At 46.6% G+C, this 22,018-nt stretch overlaps 1 protein-coding gene across 3 annotated transcripts in view; it reads right to left on the reverse strand.

Moving 5' to 3' along the window:
* Positions 1–22,018, reverse strand: part of LOC137438221 (matrin-3) — a 112,864-nt gene that overhangs the window by 55,187 nt on the left and 35,659 nt on the right. For 2 of the 3 annotated variants that reach the window (XM_078766473.1, XM_078766472.1), the window contains exons 3-4: positions 21,895–21,956; positions 13,921–13,959 (exon numbers count right to left, since the gene is read on the reverse strand). In XM_078766473.1, the coding sequence (XP_078622599.1) occupies positions 13,921–13,959; positions 21,895–21,956 (101 nt within the window). Of the gene's footprint in view, positions 1–13,920; positions 13,960–21,894; positions 21,960–22,018 lie in introns of all 3 variants that reach the window. The other variant, XM_068133294.2, reaches the window with a different exon arrangement.

The raw sequence follows: 22,018 nt of genomic DNA on the forward strand, positions 1-22,018 counted from the left end.
CTCAGCAGTATTCTTTCATCTCCTTTACCAATGGAGGCCTGGGTACCACAACACAGCATCGCGAGCCCAATTTTGGTCCTCATATACATCAACAATCTCTTTCATGTCCATTTGTTTTACACACACCTTGTACACTGCCCCAGCCCTCTCTCTTGCATAGATCTCCCATTGTTCCTGTTTTCCACTGTTGTTGTGCTTCCCTCTCCCGCTCCCCTTATTATATGTTTTATGTGTTTGTTTTTATGTGTTTCATGAGGTAGCTCTTACACAAGCCTAGACTTGGTACAAACCGGTGGAGAACAAAAAAAAACAAAAAAAAAAAAAAAACCTACAAGTAAAGCACTTTTTCTACTTTGCAGACAACTGCATTTTATGTAGTAACAGAAAAAGTACCCGGTGTTGCCGGGAAAAGCAGTTGCTTCGTGCCGGGAATATTGAGAGGGGGGCAGGAGAGGGAGGATGGGGAGCAAGAGAAGAGGAAGGGGGGGGGGGGTGGTTGGGAGGAGTGGGGTGGGAGAAGAAAAAGAAAAAAAAAAAAAAAGGACAAAGGTGAGGGGAGGACGGGGTGGGGGGTTTACCAAAGATAATGATATGTTCTGCATATTGAGCAGACATTAACGCATACAAAATCACACATGAACACACGAACACACAATCTCCCGTATGAGCGCTTGTGAGTGGACCAAGGCACACAGCAGCACTGTTTGAAATTCCATTGCCGTGAAGCATAAACACGCATAAAGTACATCAATAGGACAACCCCTAAGGACCAAAGGTTTACCTTGAATTTGAAACAGACCTTTGTTCGGGTATACTTTCTACTTTTAAAAGGAATGACGTACATTAAACAGTCCATAGGCACATGAGGAGGAGGGCCACATTCGTTTAATTTGATATATTGTTACGAATTTGGGTAGTGATATATGTAGAGCAGAAGTAGATCTGAGTAGGTAACATGCTTCGAGATGTCGCGATAAGGAACACTTCCTGTAATAAATCATGTGTAGGCGTTTGTCGGGTTAAGATGTACGATTGTGAATCTACCAGGAGATTCGTGTGTTAGTTAGTGTAGGGAATAATGAGTAGAGCCCTTGTATGTTTCACCTGGTAACCAAACCTTTGTCCATTTTGGCACTGCACACCACTTAAACATTAGTTCGGACCTTCAGTACAACACTAAATGACGCCCTTTCCCCCCCTGACATGACTTAGGAAGAAATCGGGCTAGGACACCGCCGATAATGGCCGCCACCATTTGCACCTCCGAGAGGCCTACCCGCCTCGCATAGCACGTGCTGTGACCAAGGAGTAGGGGACGAGAAAGAGAGTGGCGCAGTGGGCGTGCCCCTGGACAAGCCGGTGAGTCGGGGGAGGCTCTGATTGGCAGAACAGTGCGCCAAAGCTGACGTGACCGGCCGGGGATATTAAGGGGGGGCGGACGCCATTTTGGGCAGTTCGTTGCCGAACGCCATTGGGGGAGTTGAGCAGGAGTTCAGATCTGATTCCGAGTTCGTGTGCACAAGCAGTTTTTGAGAGTTGAGAGTAGTGCTGTTAGCTAGATTCAAAATCCCGTCTCGGAACCGTCTCGATAAATTTTCAATTTTCATAACGGGATCTCGGCTCAGCTCGGTTCCCGGCAAAGTAAAAAATAAAAAAAAATAAACAATAAAAATAAAAAAGAAATAAATAAATAATAAGGCTTCAAAAATAATGGAATTTCATTACAATATATAAACAATGAAAAAAATTCATTTCTGATGTTGAGTACTTAAATTCCGACTTAGCTTCCATTTACCGGGATGAAATAAAATACACCGCCTACATGCACATGATCAGCCACCGACGGGACCGGGTTATCTCATTACAGTTTGTATTGTCGTGTAATTTCTTGCTCGGAATGTCAGAGAGGGAGAAAATGTTTCTGCCCAGGCATATTCGAGTCCAGGTTGGAGTTTCATTATCATTTTGTGAGTTGTGATCGCCAAGGGGCTCGCTCCCCCCCCCCCCCGTTCCCCTCCCCTCCCCTCCCCCGCCCGGCAATGCCGGGTACTTCTGCTAGTAAATTATAAAGCAGGCGGTGTAGTGATCACCCCCCCCCCCCCCCCTTATTTTGACTCTGTGACTAAAGTAAACGTAATCAACTTATCAGGCCTAAAGTGGAGATAAGATAACCAAAATACTTTCACATTCAAACCGTCACACCAAAGCCCGAGGGATTCTTACAATGTATAGATTTAGCGTTGCAATTAAACATAAACGTTCATCAAAAACTCATTTCATAAAACTACATAATGTATTGTACTTGTATTAATACATTGTGTGTAGAATAATCCGTTATAAACGTGTTTTTAATCTAAATAAACATCGTCCCTCCAATCACGGGGCCTCGAGCGAATCCCTCGATATTAATGTGCTAAAGACCATAGCAACCACATCCTGTAACTCGTCTCCAAGGACGGACACGTGACCGCAGCGTAGCGGGGCGAGGCGGAGTGATACAGCGGAAGGATTCAACGGTTTAAATAAAGCCGCGATGCGGGGGATTTTCATTGTGACCTTTAATCCTGATTTCGTTACTTCCGCCACCAAAGGTGGGATGGAGGTTATGTTTTCACTCCTGTCTGTTTGTCCGTTTGTTTGTGAACACAATATCTCAAAAAGTTGTGGACGGATTCGGACGAAATTTTGTGGAGATGCAGCGTGTGTGACAAGGACGACATGATTAGATGTTGGTGAAGATCCGGATTCGGAATTCGGATTCGTTTGCAGTGCATTGTTTGTTGACAAGGGGAAAATCCTGGAACAGTGAGTTTACTTTATCTATCATCGTTTGTCAGTTCAGCTGCACTTGCGAAAAATGATGCTTGTGCAGAAGCAGAGTAATGAAAGCAAGGCTCAATAAATGCCTCTATTATGGAAAATATCTGCAAGAAGTTGGAATTTTAACCGGGATTTTTTTACCGAGAAATTGCGTCAGTCAATTTATCTCGGGACCGTCCCGAGACCGTCTCGAAAGCCGAAACCGCCGGGATTTCGTCCCGGTCTCGGCTCGGTTGACAGCCCTAGTTGAGAGTCGCGCAGCCCATGAGTCACGAGTTGGTGTTGAGTTGAGACGAGCTTACTCCTGGCCCCTGGCAGTTCAGTAGAGAGTGCATTCGTGGTCGAGAGTTGGTTTTGCAGTGCGCAGTTTGCAGTGAGCAGTTGAGAAGCGAGTTGGAAGGACAAGACGTGCAGTCACACCTGCGTTCTCTCCATTCCTGTCTTTCCGTGCTTCATGTGGGGATCGACCTCGTGTGAAGCCGCTGGCCTGCGTTGGGTGCTTTGGAGCTTGGTGCACGGACCTCGTGGGCGGCGAGAGGATCGGAGCTCGGAGCAAGACCTCGTGGTGTGCGGTCGGGCCGAGCGGGCTGGTGTTGGACAGCAGCAGAAGAAGACGACAAAGACAGATAAGCCGAGCTCGGCGTATACATTTAACATAACGTGTTCTTTTTATTAATTCACATCCCCTGTTCGTGTTTGAAATCTGTTGTGCGTGGGATCCCAATTTAGTACCTTATTTTATTACCGGCGCGTGCTTTTCCTGTCCCTGCCTTTATTCAATAAACCCTTGTATTATTTTCCTTTCCCATCCAAACCTGTGCCGCTTGAGTTAATTTCCTCTCACATGACCGGCACTACGCCGGCGTGCTGCAGTTAAGTGCTTCCGCCGCAGCCTCCGTTTCCCTTCTTCCTCCCGCGCGGCCATAGCCGAATCCATGTTTGGGTAGTTGCCTCCAATAGACCGTTTAGGCTATCCGCAACTCTGATGTTAATCGGAGTTGCGTGACAACTGGTAGTCAGGAGTGGGATACGAACTTTTTGACAACAGACAACTGTTGTCGAGGAGTGGGATGGAACCCTAGAAGAAGAAAAAAATGGTGTCAAGGAGTGTGGAGAATTTGGAAAGAAATTTTTTTGTAGTCGGAGGCGGAAATTTATATAGTCGATTGGGCTTGCACGACGCGAAAGATGCGTCATTAAATTAATTCAATTCCTGTTGGAAAAGCCGTGCGGGAAAGCGACCTCCTTTACGGAGGAGGAGGTGAGCGGTATGGAAAGGAGAATGGAAGATGTGGGAAGGATCGGGAGTGAACTGGAAATGGGGAAAATGGAGGATAGCGTTGGAACTTCCCCCGCCGGAGGAGTGGCCCCGATACTCGACCAGAGGCAGATGTGGGATGTGGGATCGAATCTTTAGGGAAATTCGGGAAATAAATGACAAACTTGACGGAATGAGTGGTCGTTTGAAGAAACAAACGAGTGAATTGAGGGAAGGACGAACGAATGGCGCCAGTGGGGCTCAGGAGCCGGGAATGGCAAAATTGGGAATTGCACCGGGAATGGCAATTGTGGCATGTGTACAGGTGAGCGTGGAGTGCCCACAGGTAGATGGAGAGACTGCAGGTGCAGAGGTGGATGGGGAATGTCCACAGGTGGATGGGGAATGTGAACAGGTAGATGGGGAATGCCTGAAGAATAAACGTTGAGTGTCCACAGGTGAGCGGGGAGTGCCTACAGGTGAATGGGGAAGGAAATTTGGAATGTGAGAATTGTAATGGGGAATGTTTCCCACCTGGTGGCCTGGTTGTTTGTGGGGACCGGGTGGATGTCACAACACCTCAACAGGGGGGTGAATTGGAGTTGGTGCAGCACCAGGGCGATGGTGCAAAGCAAGAGGGGGTAGAATTATTGGGGGTCCGTGTAATAGAGCCGGACCATGTATTTATTTTTTCAAAGCCTGGCGGGGCCAGAAATGATTTGTGATGATGATGATGATGATGAGGATGATTTGATCCAGCGGCTGGGGACCTGGGACAGTCCCATGGAGGTAGGGTTTGACCAGGCCCAAAGGAGTTTGGGGGAAGAGGTGAGTCGGTGCGAGGAGGTGGTTGTGGTGACCGTGGGACCCTCACCGTGCATACCGATTGGGCAACGGAGGCTCCGAAATTGGACAACCAGTTGGGGGAGTGTGTTGGCTCCGGGCTGGATTTGGATCTTGGGGAGTCGGGAGATAGAGCCTCCGACGATTTGGTCCCCGTAGGGAATGTGGACCAGCTGCAAGGAGGGGCAAAACAACCCGAGGGAGTTGTTACCTGCAGCTGTGGTTTGGCACAGGTGGTGAGAAATTTTAAAAGAAAAAAGAAAATTACATTTAAATGGGAGTTGGATTTGGAACAGCCATGGAGGGAGTTGGTCCCCGGGCTGCGGGATTTGGACATGGAGAGGTCATGGGTGATGGCCTCGGGCAAAAGTTGCCCATTATGAAAATTTTGGGATGCCAACCAGCTGGGGGCTGAGCTGGCGAGATTTGGACGTGGGGTCCAGCCATGGGTGGCATGGTGTGACCTGGGCCCCAAGGGGGGTCTGGCGGAGTGTTGTGTCCCTTGTCCGTCGGGGGACCATCCGGGCGTGTGGCTCGGGCCGGCAGGGTCACCGGACCCTGGTGGGGGTTAAGACCTCCAGGGGGTCCGAGGTGGTTTCTCAAGCCTGGGATGGCATTTATTGAGGACCACTAGGGGGAGGTGTTGTGGGTCGCGCTTTGGTGGTGGCACTGCGGACGGCCAACTTGGGCCCGATGTGGTGACCACCAGGGCATGCGACCTGACACCCTCTCCCTGAGACTTTGGGACAACCAGCATGTGGTGACCTGACATGCTGGTTGGTCGATGGACGCGGGTCAATCCGCATGGACAGGGACGGAGATAGCCTGCCGGACAACCATTGGGGCATCTGTGGAACGAGATGGTGTGAGTGACATTCCACAGATGTTCCGTTATGATTTATGGACTCTCGGTTTGGGAAGAGAGCCATGGGGATGTGAATCGGGAGATGTGTTACGAGCCGAGCATATGGGCCAGGCTCAGCTGGCATGTGTATGGCAAAGCATCGTTCTTTGGTTGAGATTAGTGAAATGTGAAAAATGTTTGGCATGGGCAATCTGTGGGTTAGATGCAAATTTAAGGGTTGATTTTGAAATGTCATGGTGGTCACTGCACAGTGACACCATTATTGATCCATGTGTGTAGACCAAAGTGTTGGAGGCTGTGATAAAATTGATAGGGTAGCAAGACAGTTTTCAACTGGTTGCGGGGGCAACTGTGCTGATATTTGGGATGCGGGATCATGGGGATGTTGTTGTGTAGCCTGAGGGTCAACGTGGTGCTGTGCGTGTCCAAAGTTTGTGGACCTTGTCTTCTGGGTGGGTCTCCTGGTGGAGCAAGGCTGTTGACTGGACCTTGGCGTGGTGAAGTGTGGGTGAGCACAGGGGCTGCGGTTCTGTGGACTGGGGGACGAGAGGGCGGCGTTGGTGACGGGAGGGGAATGCCACGCACTGCGACCGTCTCCCCCAGGGCCGAGGTTGTGTGTGCGGTAGTGTGTGTTGTGGCAGCAAGTGCTCACCACATTGGCCAGCTGGGGCTGGTGCAGCTGTGTTCCTCGCAGGGGGCCGAAGGATGGATGGTGGGTTGCACCCTTATGGACACTCAAGGGCCATGTTGGCGTTTTGACTGCTCACCTTGTCCCGATGACCCTTGCACGGTATAGGTGCAGAGCTGTCGTGGCCACTGATAGTTGTGTAATGATGATCACCGTTGGATGCAGATCCACATACCTCCCAGTATAGTGGGGACAAAAGAGAAATTTGGAGAGATTTGATAGGCTCAATGAGAAATTTTGGGATCGTGTGGGTGGATTGCACTTTGGACTTGACCAACCGGAAGTTACCTGTGCATCAAGGTAGAGGTAAGGCCTTGATGGTTACTGTCCCAGGCTTCAGGACTTGCTTGTGGAAATTTTGGGGACATGTAATTTGGAGTTGGGAGGCGGGTGAGAGTGATGACATGGCCGGTGAGGGGGATGGAATGGGGGCCACACAGTGTCTTGTGGGTGACGTGTGTTTATGTGTAGAGGTGATGTGTTTTCATGTGGTCGTGAGGTTGGAGAAATATGAGCGAGTGATGATTATTGAGTTTTGAAATGTGTTTTGGAAATGGAAATGTGTAATGATTTGAACTGTGAACTGGGGGATTTCACATGAGGGCAGGCCATGGCAAACTTGTGAAACATCTTTTGTACACCATCTATGAATTGTGCTGAGTTGTGTGGAGAATTGAATGGCAGCGGGGGAGGAAGTGTGTTTTGGGGTCTTGTGGGTGGGGAAGGTGTGTGTGTCCGCAGGTACGGATCAAGCTCTGAGGAGCGATGCCTGCGGCCCCCCCTCTGCGGCAATTACCCCTGGCAGCCGGTGGTAACTGGAAATTGGAGCTCGTCGGTGGAGGGTCTGGTTGGGCGCCGCAGGGTGAGGAAGTCCCCCGGTGACCCGTGTTGCTGCGCTGAAGCAGGAGGCCACGGAGGAGCCTGGTGTGTGTGGAGACCCTCACCGGCAAGGTAACGACGGAAAGGGGCTGTTGGGCTGCCATGGGCCAAGAGGTAAAGGGAGGGGGGTTTGGGGGGGGGGGGGGGGGAAATGAACTTGTAAGTCGGTCGACTTCTGCGGGCACCACAGCCTGAAGCGCCCCCACCATCTTTTTGTGTGGTACCTCCCCGCTGCCGAGTTGAGGAATGCACACACACGAATGACATCAATGCCATGGTCCTGCAGGGGGGTGAAATAAGTGCTTTGTTGGTTTTTGCACACTCTTGTGTTGCATGAATGTGGGTGAAATCCACCGAGCCATGTCACTCACCTGCAACATCTGGACAGGGCCCATAGAAATTTAGGGGGTGCATTGGGATGGCACCGCAGGTAAGGTTGTGTCTTGTGGCATCCACCGGGGGGATGCGGTCTGTAGACCGGGGTATGTAAAAACGTTTTATAGAGTTTTTGAATTTTTGAGTAAGTAGCTAAGTTTGTGGTCAAGTTAGTGTTGCGTATTGTTTGTTTCCTCCCTTCGCAGGAGCAATGAAGACCATTGTAAATACATGATTGCATGATGGTTAAGGGGTTTAGTTGGTAAGGAAGTGTAGGTAGGTAGTCCGACTCACTTCCCACAGCCCTTCCTGATTTATTTCATAGGTTAATTAAGTGTGTGACAGTAAGTGTTAAGGCTGGAATGGTAGCGCCTGCAGTGAACCTTGCAGGAGCTGCGGTTCCAAGGAGGGGGGGGGGGGGGGGGGCTGTGTTACGAATTTGGGTAGTGATATATGTAGAGCAGAGTAGATCTGAGTAGGTAACATGCTTCGAGATGTCGCGATAAGGAACACTTCCTGTAATAAGTTATGTGTAGGCGTTTGTCGGGTTAAGATGTACGATTGTGAATCTACCAGGAGATTCGTGTGTTAGTTAGTGGAGGGAATAATGAGTAGAGCCCTTGTATGTCTCACCTGGTAACCAAACATTTGTCCATTTTGGCACTGCACACCACTTAAACATTAGTTAGGACCTTTAGTACAACACTAAATGACGCCCTTTCCCCCCAGACATGACTTAGGAAGAAATTGGGCTAGGACACAGCCGATAATGGCCGCCACCATTTGCACCTCCGATAGGCCTACCCGCCTCGCATAGCACGTGCTGTGACCAAGGAGTAGGGGACGGGAGTGAGAGTGGCGCTGTGGGCGTGCCCCTGGACGAGCCGGCGAGTTGGGGGAGGCTCTGATTGGCAGAACAGTGCGCCAAAGCTGACGTGACCGGCCAGGGATATTAACGGGGGCCGGACGCCATTTAGGGGCAGTTAGTTGCCGAACGCCATTGGGGGAGTTGAGCAGGAGTTCAGATCCGATTCCGAGTTCGTGTGCACAAGCAGTTTTTGAGAGTTGAGAGTCGCGCAGCCCATGAGTCACGAGTTGGTGTTGAGTTGAGACGAGCTCACTCCTGGCCCCTGGCAGTTCAGTAGAGAGTGGATTCGTGGTTGAGAGTTGGTTTTGCAGTGCGCAGTTGGCAGTGAGCAGGTGAGACGCGAGTTGGAAGGACGAGACGTGCAGTCACACCTGCGTTCTCTCCGTTCCTGTCTTTTCGTGCTTCGTGTGGGGATCGACCTCGTGTGAAGCCGCTGGCCTGCGTTGGGTGCTTTGGAGCTTGGTGCACGGACCCCGTGGGCGGCGAGAGGATCGGAGCTCGGAGCAAGACCTCGTGGTGTGCAGTCGGGCGGAGCGGGCTGGTTTTGGACAGCAGCAGAATAATTTTTTGGACAGCAGCAGGCTCCAAAGAAGACGACAAAGACAGATAAGCCGAGCTCCGCGTATACATTTAACATAACGTGTTCTTTTTATTAATTCACATCCCCTGTCCGTGTTTGAAATCTGTTGTGCGTGGGATCCCAATTTAGTACCTTATTTTATTACCGGCACGTGCTTTTCCTGTCCCTGCCTATATTCAATAAACCCTTGTATTATTTTCCTTTCCCATTCAAACCTGTGCCGCTTGAGTTAATTTTCTCTCACAGGACCGGAGCTACGCCGGCGTGCTGCAGTTAAGTGCTTTCGCCGCAGCCTCCATTTCCCTTCTTCCTCCCGCGCGGCCATAGCCGAATCCGTGTTTGGGTAGTTGCCTCCAATAGACCGTTTAGGCTATCCGCAACTCTGATGTTAATCGGAGTTGCGTGACAATATTTAGGCTTCCTTATTCAGAGATGTCCCCACGGAGCATACGCTATGCAGGCGTGAATGCGGAAGCCTTGCCGTCAATCCTGCTGCCAATTATTTTCATTGTACTCAATAAAGTCACACTTTGGGCACATTCTTTTACATTTTCTTCACTCAATATAATTTTTGGAACAATAGAAAAGTGAAGTTTAATACTTTGGCAATGTGGAGGAAGAAGCTGAGCTGAAAGCTGAGTAAAAGGTATATACTTAGTTATAAGAACTGCAAATTTGTTAAATTATGTCAGATTTCACCCCAGATTTTGATACTTAAGTGTATGGAATCAGATCCTCAAATCTGAATCCAGATTTCGATTATATGCTTGAATTAGTCTGCAAGAGTAGATAGTGTTCCCAAGCCAGAGCACGTTTCAAAAGGCCGAAACAAAATGGTGGCTTAAGAACCCAGCAATGTGACAATGGGCTTACCATGATGGCGAACAGCCATTTTGTTAAGGTTTTTTGTTTGTTACGAGCACCCTGTTATTCAAAAAGGGCGTTTTAACACACCCAGGCACCCAGTTTTCATTTATGCACTCCCCTGGAGGTCGAGAAGTATGCATGCAAAGTGTGTGGCCGCTCGGTTTCATGGTTTTGGAGTTATGGGGGAGACACTGACACACTGACTGACACACACACACACTGACACACACACACACACACACACACACACACACACACACACACACACACACACACACACACACACACACACACACACACACACACACACACACACCATTTCTCAAAAACAAAGCATTTGCATCCCACACAGCTCGTAATCCGATTACATTTATATTTATTTTTTTTCTTTTTATTTTTTTTTGTATACAAGATCGAGGCTCGTGAAAGAGCTAACATAATCACACAAAAAGACAAACCGACACACAAAACACAAAAAACAAGGGGAGCGGCAGACAAGATGGGGAGAGAGGGGGAGGGACACAAACACAACATTTGAGAGCAGGGACATCGGGAGGACTTGGGGGGAGGTGGGAGAGGAATAAAACATATGAACACTGCAAGGACTCTGGGGTGAATTACCGGGGGTAGAAAAGATCAAGGTTTTCGATGGGGGAAGATAAGAGATGGTGGTGAACAGCTGTTTTAAAGACCTGCAGGGAGGAGTGGGATTGAAGGGAGTGGGGGAGTTTGTTCCAGAGGCGGAGGAAAAGGGGAATGAAAGAGTGAAGGTGAGCAGAGAGCCTAGACTTTGGCAGTTTAACCATAAGAGGGTTGCAGGCAGATCTTGTGCGACCTGAAGGAATATTGGGGGGACAGAGCACAGAGAGAGCTGGGGGAGCAAGGCCGGAGAGGAGTCGGTAGAAGACAGAAAGACCACCAACCTGCCTGCGGTGAGTGAGTGAAAGGCCCTCGGAGTTGACTACATCGCAGGAGATTCCAATGATTCTGAAAGCTTTTGCCTCAACAGCGTGAAGCCGAGCAAGGTGTGAGGCAGGAGCACCAGCCCAGAGGGGGGAACAGTATTCCATTGAGCTGCGGATGAAAGCCTTGTATGTGGTGAGGAGCTCAGGTGTGCCAAGGAAGGACTTCGCACGACGGAGGATGCCCAGTCGGCGACTGGCTTTGGAGGCCAGCTTGGAAATGTGGTTTTCCCAAGAAAGATCATGGCAGATAGTGAGACCCAAAAGCTTGAGCGACAGAACTTCTTGGAGAGGATTGTTGAGAAAGTAGATGGGAGGGTTGTCCAGTCGGTCCTTTTGGAGAGACATTGTAAGAGTGTGAGATTTGTCAGGATTGAAGGACATGTTCCACTTGTTTGACCAGTCTGTGATTTTGTCCAGGTCTCCAGAGAGTGAGGAGGCTGCAGACTGCCGATCTGAGCGATGAGGAATGGAGCGGCAGATAGTGGAGTCATCAGCAAAGAGATAGAGAGGATTTTCCAGAGAGTCGGAGAGGTCATTGATATATAATATATATAAACCACCTTTAGAGGCCATTTTTCCCCGCAAAGCGGGGGTTGGCCTTTTTCGGGAACCGTGGTTGTTGTTGTTTTTCGGTCCCCTTTTTGAAGCAATGTTTTACGGCCGGATGCCCTTCCTGACGCCAACCCTTTTTGCCGCCTTTAACGACAAACAGGGAATTACCAGTGAACTGGTACTCAATTAGCCGACCTCGGAAGGATGACAGGCTGAATCAACCCCCCTGGCGTTAATTCAGCGATCGACCGGGATTCGATCCCAGGATCCTAAGCCGGCACCCTAACCGCTAGCCCAACACCAGGGTCATTGATGAAGACCAGAAATAGCACAGGGCCCAGAACACTACCTTGGGGAACTCCAACCAGAACAGGAAGGGAAGATGAGAGAAATCCATTCAGGGCCACACTTTGCCTACGACCAGAGAGGAAATCCGCAAGGCACGAGTGGAGATTTCCCTGAATACCATAGGAGGTGAGTTTGGTGAGCAGAGCTGGGTGCCAGACCGTATCGAAGGCACGTGATATGTCAAGTGAGACAGCTCTGATTTCCTGTTTGGCATTGAGTACCTCCATCCATTGTTGAGACAGCAGAAGCAACATGTCCAGAGTAGAATGACCTGGTCTGAATCCAAATTGATGATCAGAGATCAAGCCATTGGAGAAGAGGAAGGATTTGATATCTGAAGCAATGATGGATTCCATGACTTTGCTGATAATTGGGAGCAGGCTGATTGGTCTGTAATTGCAAGGATCTGTTGTTGCACCTTTTTTGTGTAAGGCGGTAATGTTTGCTGATTTCCAAGATGCTGGCAGATGACCTTGAGCAAAAGAGAGGGTGAAAAGAACAGAGAGAGGGTGAGATAGAGCGGCAGAGCAGGATTTTAGGACCCGAGGGCTGATGCCATCTGGTCCAGTTGCAGAATCAGAGTCGAGGTTTGATAAATTTGGCAAATTTGGCAAATAAAATACATTTACTTCTTCACGCAGCTGTATGAATCAGATTGGAGCCCCTTTATATGAACTTTTCTAGAGCATTACTTGGTTCCTCCTAAGAACACAAGGGTAGTCCAACACGCACACGAGATTTTTTTTGAATGACCCTTCTTTTCTATAATTTTCCACATGGCACATTTGCCACATAAAGAGGCTTTTTCTATGCCCCTGGCAATTTTTTCCTAAGAATTATTACCGGAGTTGAAATTTTTCTATGCCCAACATTTTGTGGATCGCCCCACAAAATTGTGGATTTTATTTTTCTATGCTATCAGCCAAGCAAAAATAGGACCACGGATCCTGAAGCTCACCTGGATCAGGAGCAACAGTCACTCAAATCCCCCAGACTCCCTCAGACACTGATATGTTTACTACCGTGAACAAACATGGGTACACCACAGGTGATGAAGCCCCCATAGACTGCCTTATTGTGTAGATTTTGATGCGGTCAATACACTTTTGTTTGGCATCAGATATGAAGCTTGTGGCCAAGTTTCATAATCATTGTGTGTAGTTTCAGAGAAGAGAGCAAATACCTATTTTGGGTGGCAGGGGTCATAAAACCCCCCATTGGCAGATGGACCGACGGACTGACAGACACCAACGTGAATTCGAAGGTTTTCCTAATGAAACTCAAGAATGTGGAAACAGACGTTGCTGAAATTTGGAACCTATTACCTCAACATACAAAGTATTTACTTCTGAAATTTGCAGCCGATTTCATCCAGGAGAAGCCGAAAAACGAATTTTCAGTCCCGATGTTGAACTCTGACTCGCTGCAGACTGATGTTAATGTTTGGTATCTTCCTGGTGTCGTCGAAAGCTGAAATTTGGCATGCCGATGAACATCAAAGCCGGTACTCCGGAAAAAATCACAGAACAGCCGGGAAGAATCCGCAAACGAAAATTAATGTAAAAAAAATAAACGAAATGCGTACGTTAAAAGAAAAAAACCTCAATCGATATCTAGCATTTAAAAATTGTCATTTTCCATCTCCCGTTCGTCTTGCGTTTCTGGTCGAGTCTGCCCATTTTAGTAGTTTATTCTACAATGGCATCAAGTTGCAATATGTAATGCTCATGGGTGTCCTGAAGATGTACATACATGTGAAAATTTAAAACACCAAGTAACTTTCAATATAATGAACACAGTTTCTGAAATGAAAATAACGAGCATTGTTCAACTTGTACATTTTCAACAATCAACTTCACTTAAAATTGCTAGCTGCCTTTCCTAAAAAAGGTGTGCAGTAGACAACATTGAAAAATACATCCTGTAGTTGGCAAATATATTAAAAATACACATCAAATTGGCAAATGCTGTTAGAGCTTGAAAGACAAAATGAAACAGGAAAAATGACTTACTCTCTCGAATATCCCGATGCTTTGAGTTTGGTTGCAAACCTACAAAACAGGCAAAATGATATTTCTCAAAATACAATAGCTTGTACAAGACAAAACATACGAAGGAAATACAGTTGGACCCCACCATTCGCAGTTCTGCTATTCGCGGTTCATAAATTGCGACCTGCTTCTCTATTCGCTGCTCTATGTCCCAATGTATTCGCGGTTTTTCACGGGCGCAAATTTTTTTTTTTTTTTTTTAAACAAGCCGTGAGCATGACAGTGATAAAACCCATCTTTCACCGGCCACGCACAAAGCAACCGAACATATGCAAAGACACATCTTCTACGAGCAGCGAGCATGACCTGCTTCGATATTCGCGGTGCTGTGCTTCGCATTTTCACAGCCAAGCGAGCTTCACGAGATATCCCGCCATTCACAATAATAGCTTCGTGGGATATCCCACCATTCACACTGTGAACATTGCTTCACGGGATATTCCACCAGCTGCAGAACACGTCATCCCCACGAGTTACTGTACAGAATGAAAACACTCCACCGTATCTATTAGTGCAATTAGCTGTCTCCTCTTTTCCTCATTGAAACAATGCCCCGCCATTCGTGGTTTCGTCGTTTGCGGCATTTTCAAGGAACGTATCCCACGCAAATAGCGGGGTCCAACAGTATATTACAAGTTTCCAAAATATAATGACATTTATAGCCAACATTCTCTCTTTAATTTCATTCTTTCCTTCATTCTCTTTAATTTCATGCTTCCCTTCAAGTCTTGGATGATCTTCGCTACGCCTGTTAACCATGATCTTTGCAACACCTGTTAACCATGATCTTTGCTACACCTGTTAACACTCCCCAAGCCCACCTTTATCCAAGGTTTACAGTTTTTTTTTTTCCTTTCCTGAGATTTTTGGCTCCATTGTGTCTTCCCCGAGCCATCATTAGCCCTTAATCCTTGCTGTTGGTTTCCTCCCTCTCTTTCTACTGTCCATTTTGTTCTGTTAGGTCCTGACCAATTCTATGTTATTTGCTCCTCCTCAAGCCTCGACATTCTACACAAAAAATAAATAAAGACTATTTATAAACAAAAGCATGAAACAAACTAGACATAATTTGACATCACGACGTGGACCAATATTCCGCCACCCACATTTTTCCATCATTAAGCATACTTGTACCAAGTTTGACTTCGTTCCATTCAGCCGTTCTTAAGTTAACGGGGTAACAAAAACATTAGACTCCAACCTTTGACCTCATGACCCCAAAATTAAATCAGTTCATTTTTGCAGCATAATACATACTTTACACTTGTACCAACTTTGGTCAAAGTCCCATCACCGATTCACAAATTATCGCAGTATCAGGATTGTTACCAAACATGACCTCTGACCTTTGACCCCAAAATCTAATCAGTTAATCTTTACCTCATTATACATACCTGCACTAAGTTTGACTTGGATCTCTTCTGCTGTTCTTAAGTTATCGCAGTAACAAAAACCTATCAAGGGGCGCACAGACGGATGGACAACCTGAAAAGATAATGCCTCCAGCAACTTTGGCGGCAGAGGCATAAAAAATAAATAAATAAAAAAGGAGAGGAAAACTATAGAATTCACAGAACACCTTAACCCATTATTCTTGAGAAAAATGATATGGGAAGGGTCATTTCGACCCTTGCTTTGTTTCCGAGCACTATCTATAACAACTTTGTTCGTGAACTTAGTTTTATTTATTTATTTTATACATAGTCAAGGATCATGGCAGAGTGAGAATTAGAGGTACATTTCCCTTACTATCGAAGTTTATCCATGCATTTGTGCAATCACAAACCTTGTACCAACCCATTTTGGCAAAACTGACGATTTTGGAATGGCTTCTGAGGAAAAATCGATGCACTCGATAGACCTTTTGGACAATGCTCAGGCGTTGCATTGCTCGGCGCCACCAATTTGTTTGAATCTCAATATTCTCATATCTTGAGAGCATGAGCGGCAAATATGATTGGTCGAGACGGATTACAATTGGTTTTTGGAAAAAATGCAGAAAATAAAATGCAGATTCTTGGAAGTGCAAACAAGCCCATTCTTGTTCACATGTTCAAAATATCAAATTCAATTAAGGTCCTTGATCATAGACTGTCAGACACAGACAAAGTGAACCAAATGTTTTCCCCCCACTTTGTGCTACATGTGTGGCGTAACAGCAATAACATGAAACTACTACTACTACTACTACTCAAATTTATCTCATTTTATTGGTGGTTATAGGGCAGGAGGTAGATTGATGCAACTCTTTCATGAACCAGCTGGCCAGAGGTCTGACATTCAACTTGAGATGGTTAGGAGAAGACTTTTGATGATAACTCGCTCACTTACACTTCCTGAAAAACAGTGGGATACTTTATGTCTATCAGCTAATGTGAGGAGATTGACACCCGGTATAATGGCCATTTAAGGGATGGTGCAGTTTGTGATGGAAAGCCCCAACTGCAAAATACAGTGTGGTTGAGCTGCTGTTTAATAATATAGTTCAGAATCAAACCCAAAGCAGACAACTCAAAGGCAAATGCACTATCACTATACCACACCATCATGTCTGACCCAAAACACTAAACTATGATCCCGAAACGTTTATATTCAGATACTGTGTAACCCAAAGAAATAGAAGTGTTAATCCATTTTGGAGTTGCAAATACCAAACCCCATGTAACGATTTCGCTGGAACAGACTTCCCAAATTATACTACAGCCATCTAATAATAAAAATAGCCCCGAATGGGCTGACAGTCATCTCTTGAGGTTGCAGTTCAGACCACTGCCGATTTGGGAGGCTCCTTTGGGAGCCCCATTGATCCCCTGTGAGCCCCCCTATCCGAAACCAAAAAAATCTAAAGACTGAGCAATCTTGCGGAACATTGAGTATGAGGGCTTTTTCGGGTTTCAGAGCAATCGGTTTTTTTTTGGTTTTTTTTGTATACTGAATCGAGGCTCGTGAAAGAGCTAACATTTACTTCACAAACAAATCGACCAGACAAACAAAATACACAAAAAGAGGGAGCGGAAGACAAGATAAGGAGAAAAGGGGAAGCACACAAACACAACATCCGAGAGCAGGGAGATGTGTGGAAGGGAGAGGGCCCGGGGGGAGGAGGCATGGGAAGGGGGGGGGGGGGGAGGGAGAAGTATAAAGCACAAGGACACCAAGGACTTCCAGGACAGAAGTTGGTATTTCAAAAAGTGGAATTGGGGTGAAATTAGCGGGGGTAGAAAGGATCAAGGTTTTGGATGGGGGAAGATAAGAGATGGTGGTGAACAGCTGTTTTAAAGACTTGGAGGGTGGAGTGGGATTGAAGAGAGTGAGGGAGTTTGTTCCAGAGGCGGGAGAAAAGAGGAATGAAGGAGTGAAGGTGAGCAGAGAGTCTTGATTTTGGCAGTTTAACCAAAAGAGGGTTGCAGGCAGATCTTGTGCGACCTGTAGGAATATTTGCGGGACAGAGCCCACAGAGAGCTGGGGGGGCAAGGCCAGAGAGGAGTCGGTAGAAGACGGAAAGACCACCAACCTGCCTGCGGTGAGTGAGTGAGAGGCCCTTGGAGTTAGCTTCATCGCGGGAGATTCCAATGATTCTGAATGCTTTGGTTTCAACAGCGTGAAGGCGAGCTAGGTGTGAGGCAGGAGCACCAGCCCAGAGGGGAGAGCAGTATTCCATTGAGCTGGGGATGAAAGCCTTGTATGTGGTGAGGAGCTCAGGTGTGCCAAGGAAGGACTTCGCACGACGGAGGATGCCCAGTCGGCGACTGGCTTTGGAGGCCAGATTTGAAATGTGGTTTTTCCAGGAAACATCATGGCAGATAGTGAGACCCAAAAGCTTGATATGAGTGACAGAACTTCTTGGAGAGGATTATTCAGAAAGTGGATGGGAGGGTTGTCCAGTCGGTCTTTTCGGAGAGACATCGTAAGAGTGTGAGATTTGTCAGGATTGAAAGACATGTTCCACTTGTTTGCCCAGTCTGTGATTTTGTCAAGGTCTGCAGAGAGTGAGGAGGCTGCAGACTGCCGATCTGAGGGATGAAGAATGGAGCGACAGAGAGTAGAGTCGTCAGCAAAGAGATAGAGAGGATTTTCAAGAGAGTCAGAGAGATCATTGATGAAGACCAGAAAAAGCACAGGGCCCAGAACACTGCCTTGGGGAACTCCAGCCTGAACAGGAAGAGGAGATGAGAGAAACCCATTCAGGGCCACACGTTGACTACGACTAGAGAGGAAGTCCGCCAGCCATGCGTGGAGATTTCCATGGATACCAAAAGAGGAGAGTTTGGTGAGCAGAGCGGGGTGCCAGACCGTATCGAAGGCACGTGATATGTCAAGGGAGACTGCTCTAATTTCCTGTTTGGCATTGAGGACCTCCATCCATCGTTGAGAAAGCAGAAACAGCATGTTGGTAAATAGGTTGGTAAATAGACAAAAGGTTGGTAAATAAGGGACGAGTATGGATCCGAAAGTTCAGCGGGTAACCACCCCTGGGGGCCCCCATGATCCGAATTCCAAAAATCAAAGACAGAGCAATCTTGCAGGGCATCTAGTAGAAGGGCTGCATCGGGTTTCATAGAAATTGGTTGGTAAATAAGGGACAAGTAAGAATCCAAAGTTTGAGGGGGGTAACCCCCCTCTCCCCTCCCCTGGGAGCCCCCATGATCCGAAATCTAAATATCAAAGCCTGAGCGATTGTGCAAGCCACAGTGTTGTATCCATGCGTCAAGTTTCAGAACAATCAGCCAGATGATAAGGGAGTTGTAGCAAAAAGTTAATGGACAGACAGATGGACGGACAGACATTAAGACATCACAACCCATTTTATAAGTTCATCTCTTCAAGAATCAAGGTGAGATGATCTAATAATATTCATAATGCAATTGTTACTTCAAGAGCTGAACTTTGTCACATTTATCCAGAAAATGCCTGCAGTGCTTTTTTGTCCAAAATGGTACACATGTCATTGAATTGTGATTTTATGTTCACTGAAGAGTAATCAATCAATGTATGGAGACAAAAGGTCTGAAGGTGAATATCGGAAAAACGAAGGTGATGGCAAGTGGTAAAGCATGTGGTGAGGTGGAAAGAACGAGGAAGTGGCCGTGTGCTGTGTGCAGGAAGGGTGTCGGAGTTAATTCCATTCAATGTACAATGTGCGATGAGTGGGTTCATCAAAAATGTAGTGGTTTGAGGGGGTCATTAACCAGTGTGGCAGCTACATTCAAGTGTAAGGTGTGCACAGAGGGAGCTGCAGATGGAGGAAATGTTGAGTTGGATCTTGGAGACAGCATGAAGCTGGAAGATGTGAAAACATTTTGTTACCTAGGAGACATGCTGAATGGAGAAGGTGGATCAGACTCGGCAACGGTTGCTCGATTGAGATGTGCATGGAAGAAGTTTCGGGAACTGAGTGGCGTGCTGACAAGGAGGGGAGTGTCATTGAAGCTGAAGGGAAAGGTGTATGCTGCATGTGTGAGAAGTGTTATGATTTATGGGAGCGAGACATGGGTAATGAACATAGAGCAGCAACGAAGGCTGGAAAGGGTGGAACTGCGAATGGTTCGGTGGATGTGTGGAGTGTCGTTGAGAGAGAGGAAGACAAATGATGAATTGCGTAAGATGATGGGAATAGAGCCTGTGATGGATGCTGTGAAGAGGAACAGGTTGAGATGGTTTGGTCATGTGTTGAGGAAGGATGAAAGTGACTGGTTGAGAAGAGTGATTGGGGTGAATGTAGAAAGAAGTCGAGGACAGGGAAGACCGAGAAAGACTTGGCTAAAGATGGTCGAAGAAGAAATGCGGGCAAGGGGGTTAACAAGGGGAGATGCAGAAAATAGGGCAAAATGGAGAAGATTGTCATGGGAACCGCAAGGCTAACCCCCGCTCTTGCAGGGAAATGGCCTTAAAATGCCTGTTGTTGTTATTGTTGTTGAAGAGTAATCACATTGATTTTAAAAAATTAAAAATAAAAACGTTGAAAAAGTACCACACTCATTGGAAGCATATTGCAATGATCGATTCAATTTATCCATATAGAACAGCCGTAGCTGAAAAAGATCCAGAATCCAAATTGTAAAGTGATCAGAATTGAAAAAATTAAGAAACTGTTCACATGTAAAATGGATTGATGCGCCCTCAAAAACAAGACCGAAAGTCTAACAACGGCATAGCCGGGCTTGGATCTGCTGAGTGGAGGATCTGCTGTTCCCCTGTTAGTCAGGGTCCTTAGGGATATTTTGGTTCAAATTCTTCCAAAAGCATCAAATTTGGCGCAGATGTTGCCCATGCCATACTCTCTCGATTTTTGACGGGCGCCAAGGGCGGTATGATCCGGGGACCATACCGGTCCATCCCGCCATGTCACCTGACCTATGACGTCACAATTAGGATATGCATCCAATCACATGGCGTACTATAAGTGGTCAAATGTTCCAAATGAATCGATCGAAAAATGAAGGCAGGGATCCATTGTTAAGGTTTTCATAAAATCCAATATGGCCGCCAGGTCACATGACCTATGACGTCATATTTATGACGTGTATACAATCATGTATACATGAACCCGGATCATGATCGCACAAAAATTAAACACAAGGATATGGCATACAGTTCATAAAACATCAAAATCCGTACCTTTGTAATTCGACTGATGAACTGCATATGCCTGAAAATTAGGAAATAGACATGTAAATATTTCCTCTAATTGTCATAAATAAGGTCAGAGTTCGATTACCCAACCCAGAAACATAAAATGGTGAACCTCGCGTAAATCTTGACAAAAAACTCAAAAACCGACATGTTTGACTCAAAAATGACCTTTAAGATGACCTTGAGGGTTGACCTTGACCTCGAATCATCAAAATAACATCATAATTGGATTCCTCGACCTCAAAAACCCCTGAAAAGTGGTATCGTACATGATTCCAACCGTTTTGGTTATTTAACTGATTTTCCTCCAATCCGGGTGGCGGCCATTTAGTATTTCGCCAATATGGGGCCCCCGGGGGGGGGGCGCCCGTCAAAAATCGAAAGAGTATGGCATGGGCAACATCTGGGCCAAATTTGGTGCTTTTGGAAGAATTTGAACCAAACGACCCCAAAATATCCCTAAGAGCCCTGACTATGTCATGTGACCAGAACCCCAGCTCCGATTGGTGGACATTTGTGAGGGCCATACATACATACATACATACATACATACACCGGACGGACAGATAAACACTGTTCCCGACGGCATTGTCCTACGGGCTACGCCAAAAAAAAGGCTGCCAAATCACGTGACGGTGACATCATCAATTTTCTTTTTCTGACCAATTTATCTCAATATCAAACAACAAATTCATACTGATCGGATCACGGTTTCTACTTGTCGATTTATGACATCATAATGAAGGCACCTATGTTCGTAATTTATGTCATAATACGTCTTGTAAATACACCAATGAAGGCACATCATTAACATATGTTATTCCCCATGGGGAGTACTTTACAATAAGCCAACGCTGAATTTCTTCCGTGGAACGGTTTCGGAGATATAGAGGTGCAAGTTATTTTTTCGGGTTTTCCAAGATGGCGCCCATACCACTTAACCTGTGATGTCATAATTATCAATAAAAAAAATTATACATGGGGATGGTGAAAATTGTGTCAATCAGACCAACGGTTGCAGAGAAAACAAATTTTAAAGGGAATAAACCCGCAAAATGCTGGCGGAAGGGACACACACTGGACGGACAGGCAAACGCTGTTCCAGACGGCATTGCTCTACGGTCTATGCCGTAAAAAGTAACACACAACATCGAATATGTCAAAATTTTGGCAGCCCAAGAGGGAACATCCTCAAAATGTACCTGGTATTAGATTCTATAAGAACAGCAGCCAGAACTACATTCCAGGCGAGCTAAAAATGACATAGAACAGAAGAGTCATCACCATGGTAATCATACATACCGGTTGAAAAAGCCTTCACAGCCCAGAGCATGCTTGCGTCCATTCACATGATCAATCCAGCCCTTCATCACCCATCGGGAAAACAAGAAGTTAAATACAGGAAAGTAACAAATTGTAATAATGT

Source organism: Myxine glutinosa, chromosome 12, assembly GCF_964187855.1.
Source record: "Myxine glutinosa chromosome 12, kmMyxGlut1.1, whole genome shotgun sequence".
Taxonomy (NCBI): Eukaryota; Metazoa; Chordata; class Myxini; order Myxiniformes; family Myxinidae; genus Myxine; species Myxine glutinosa.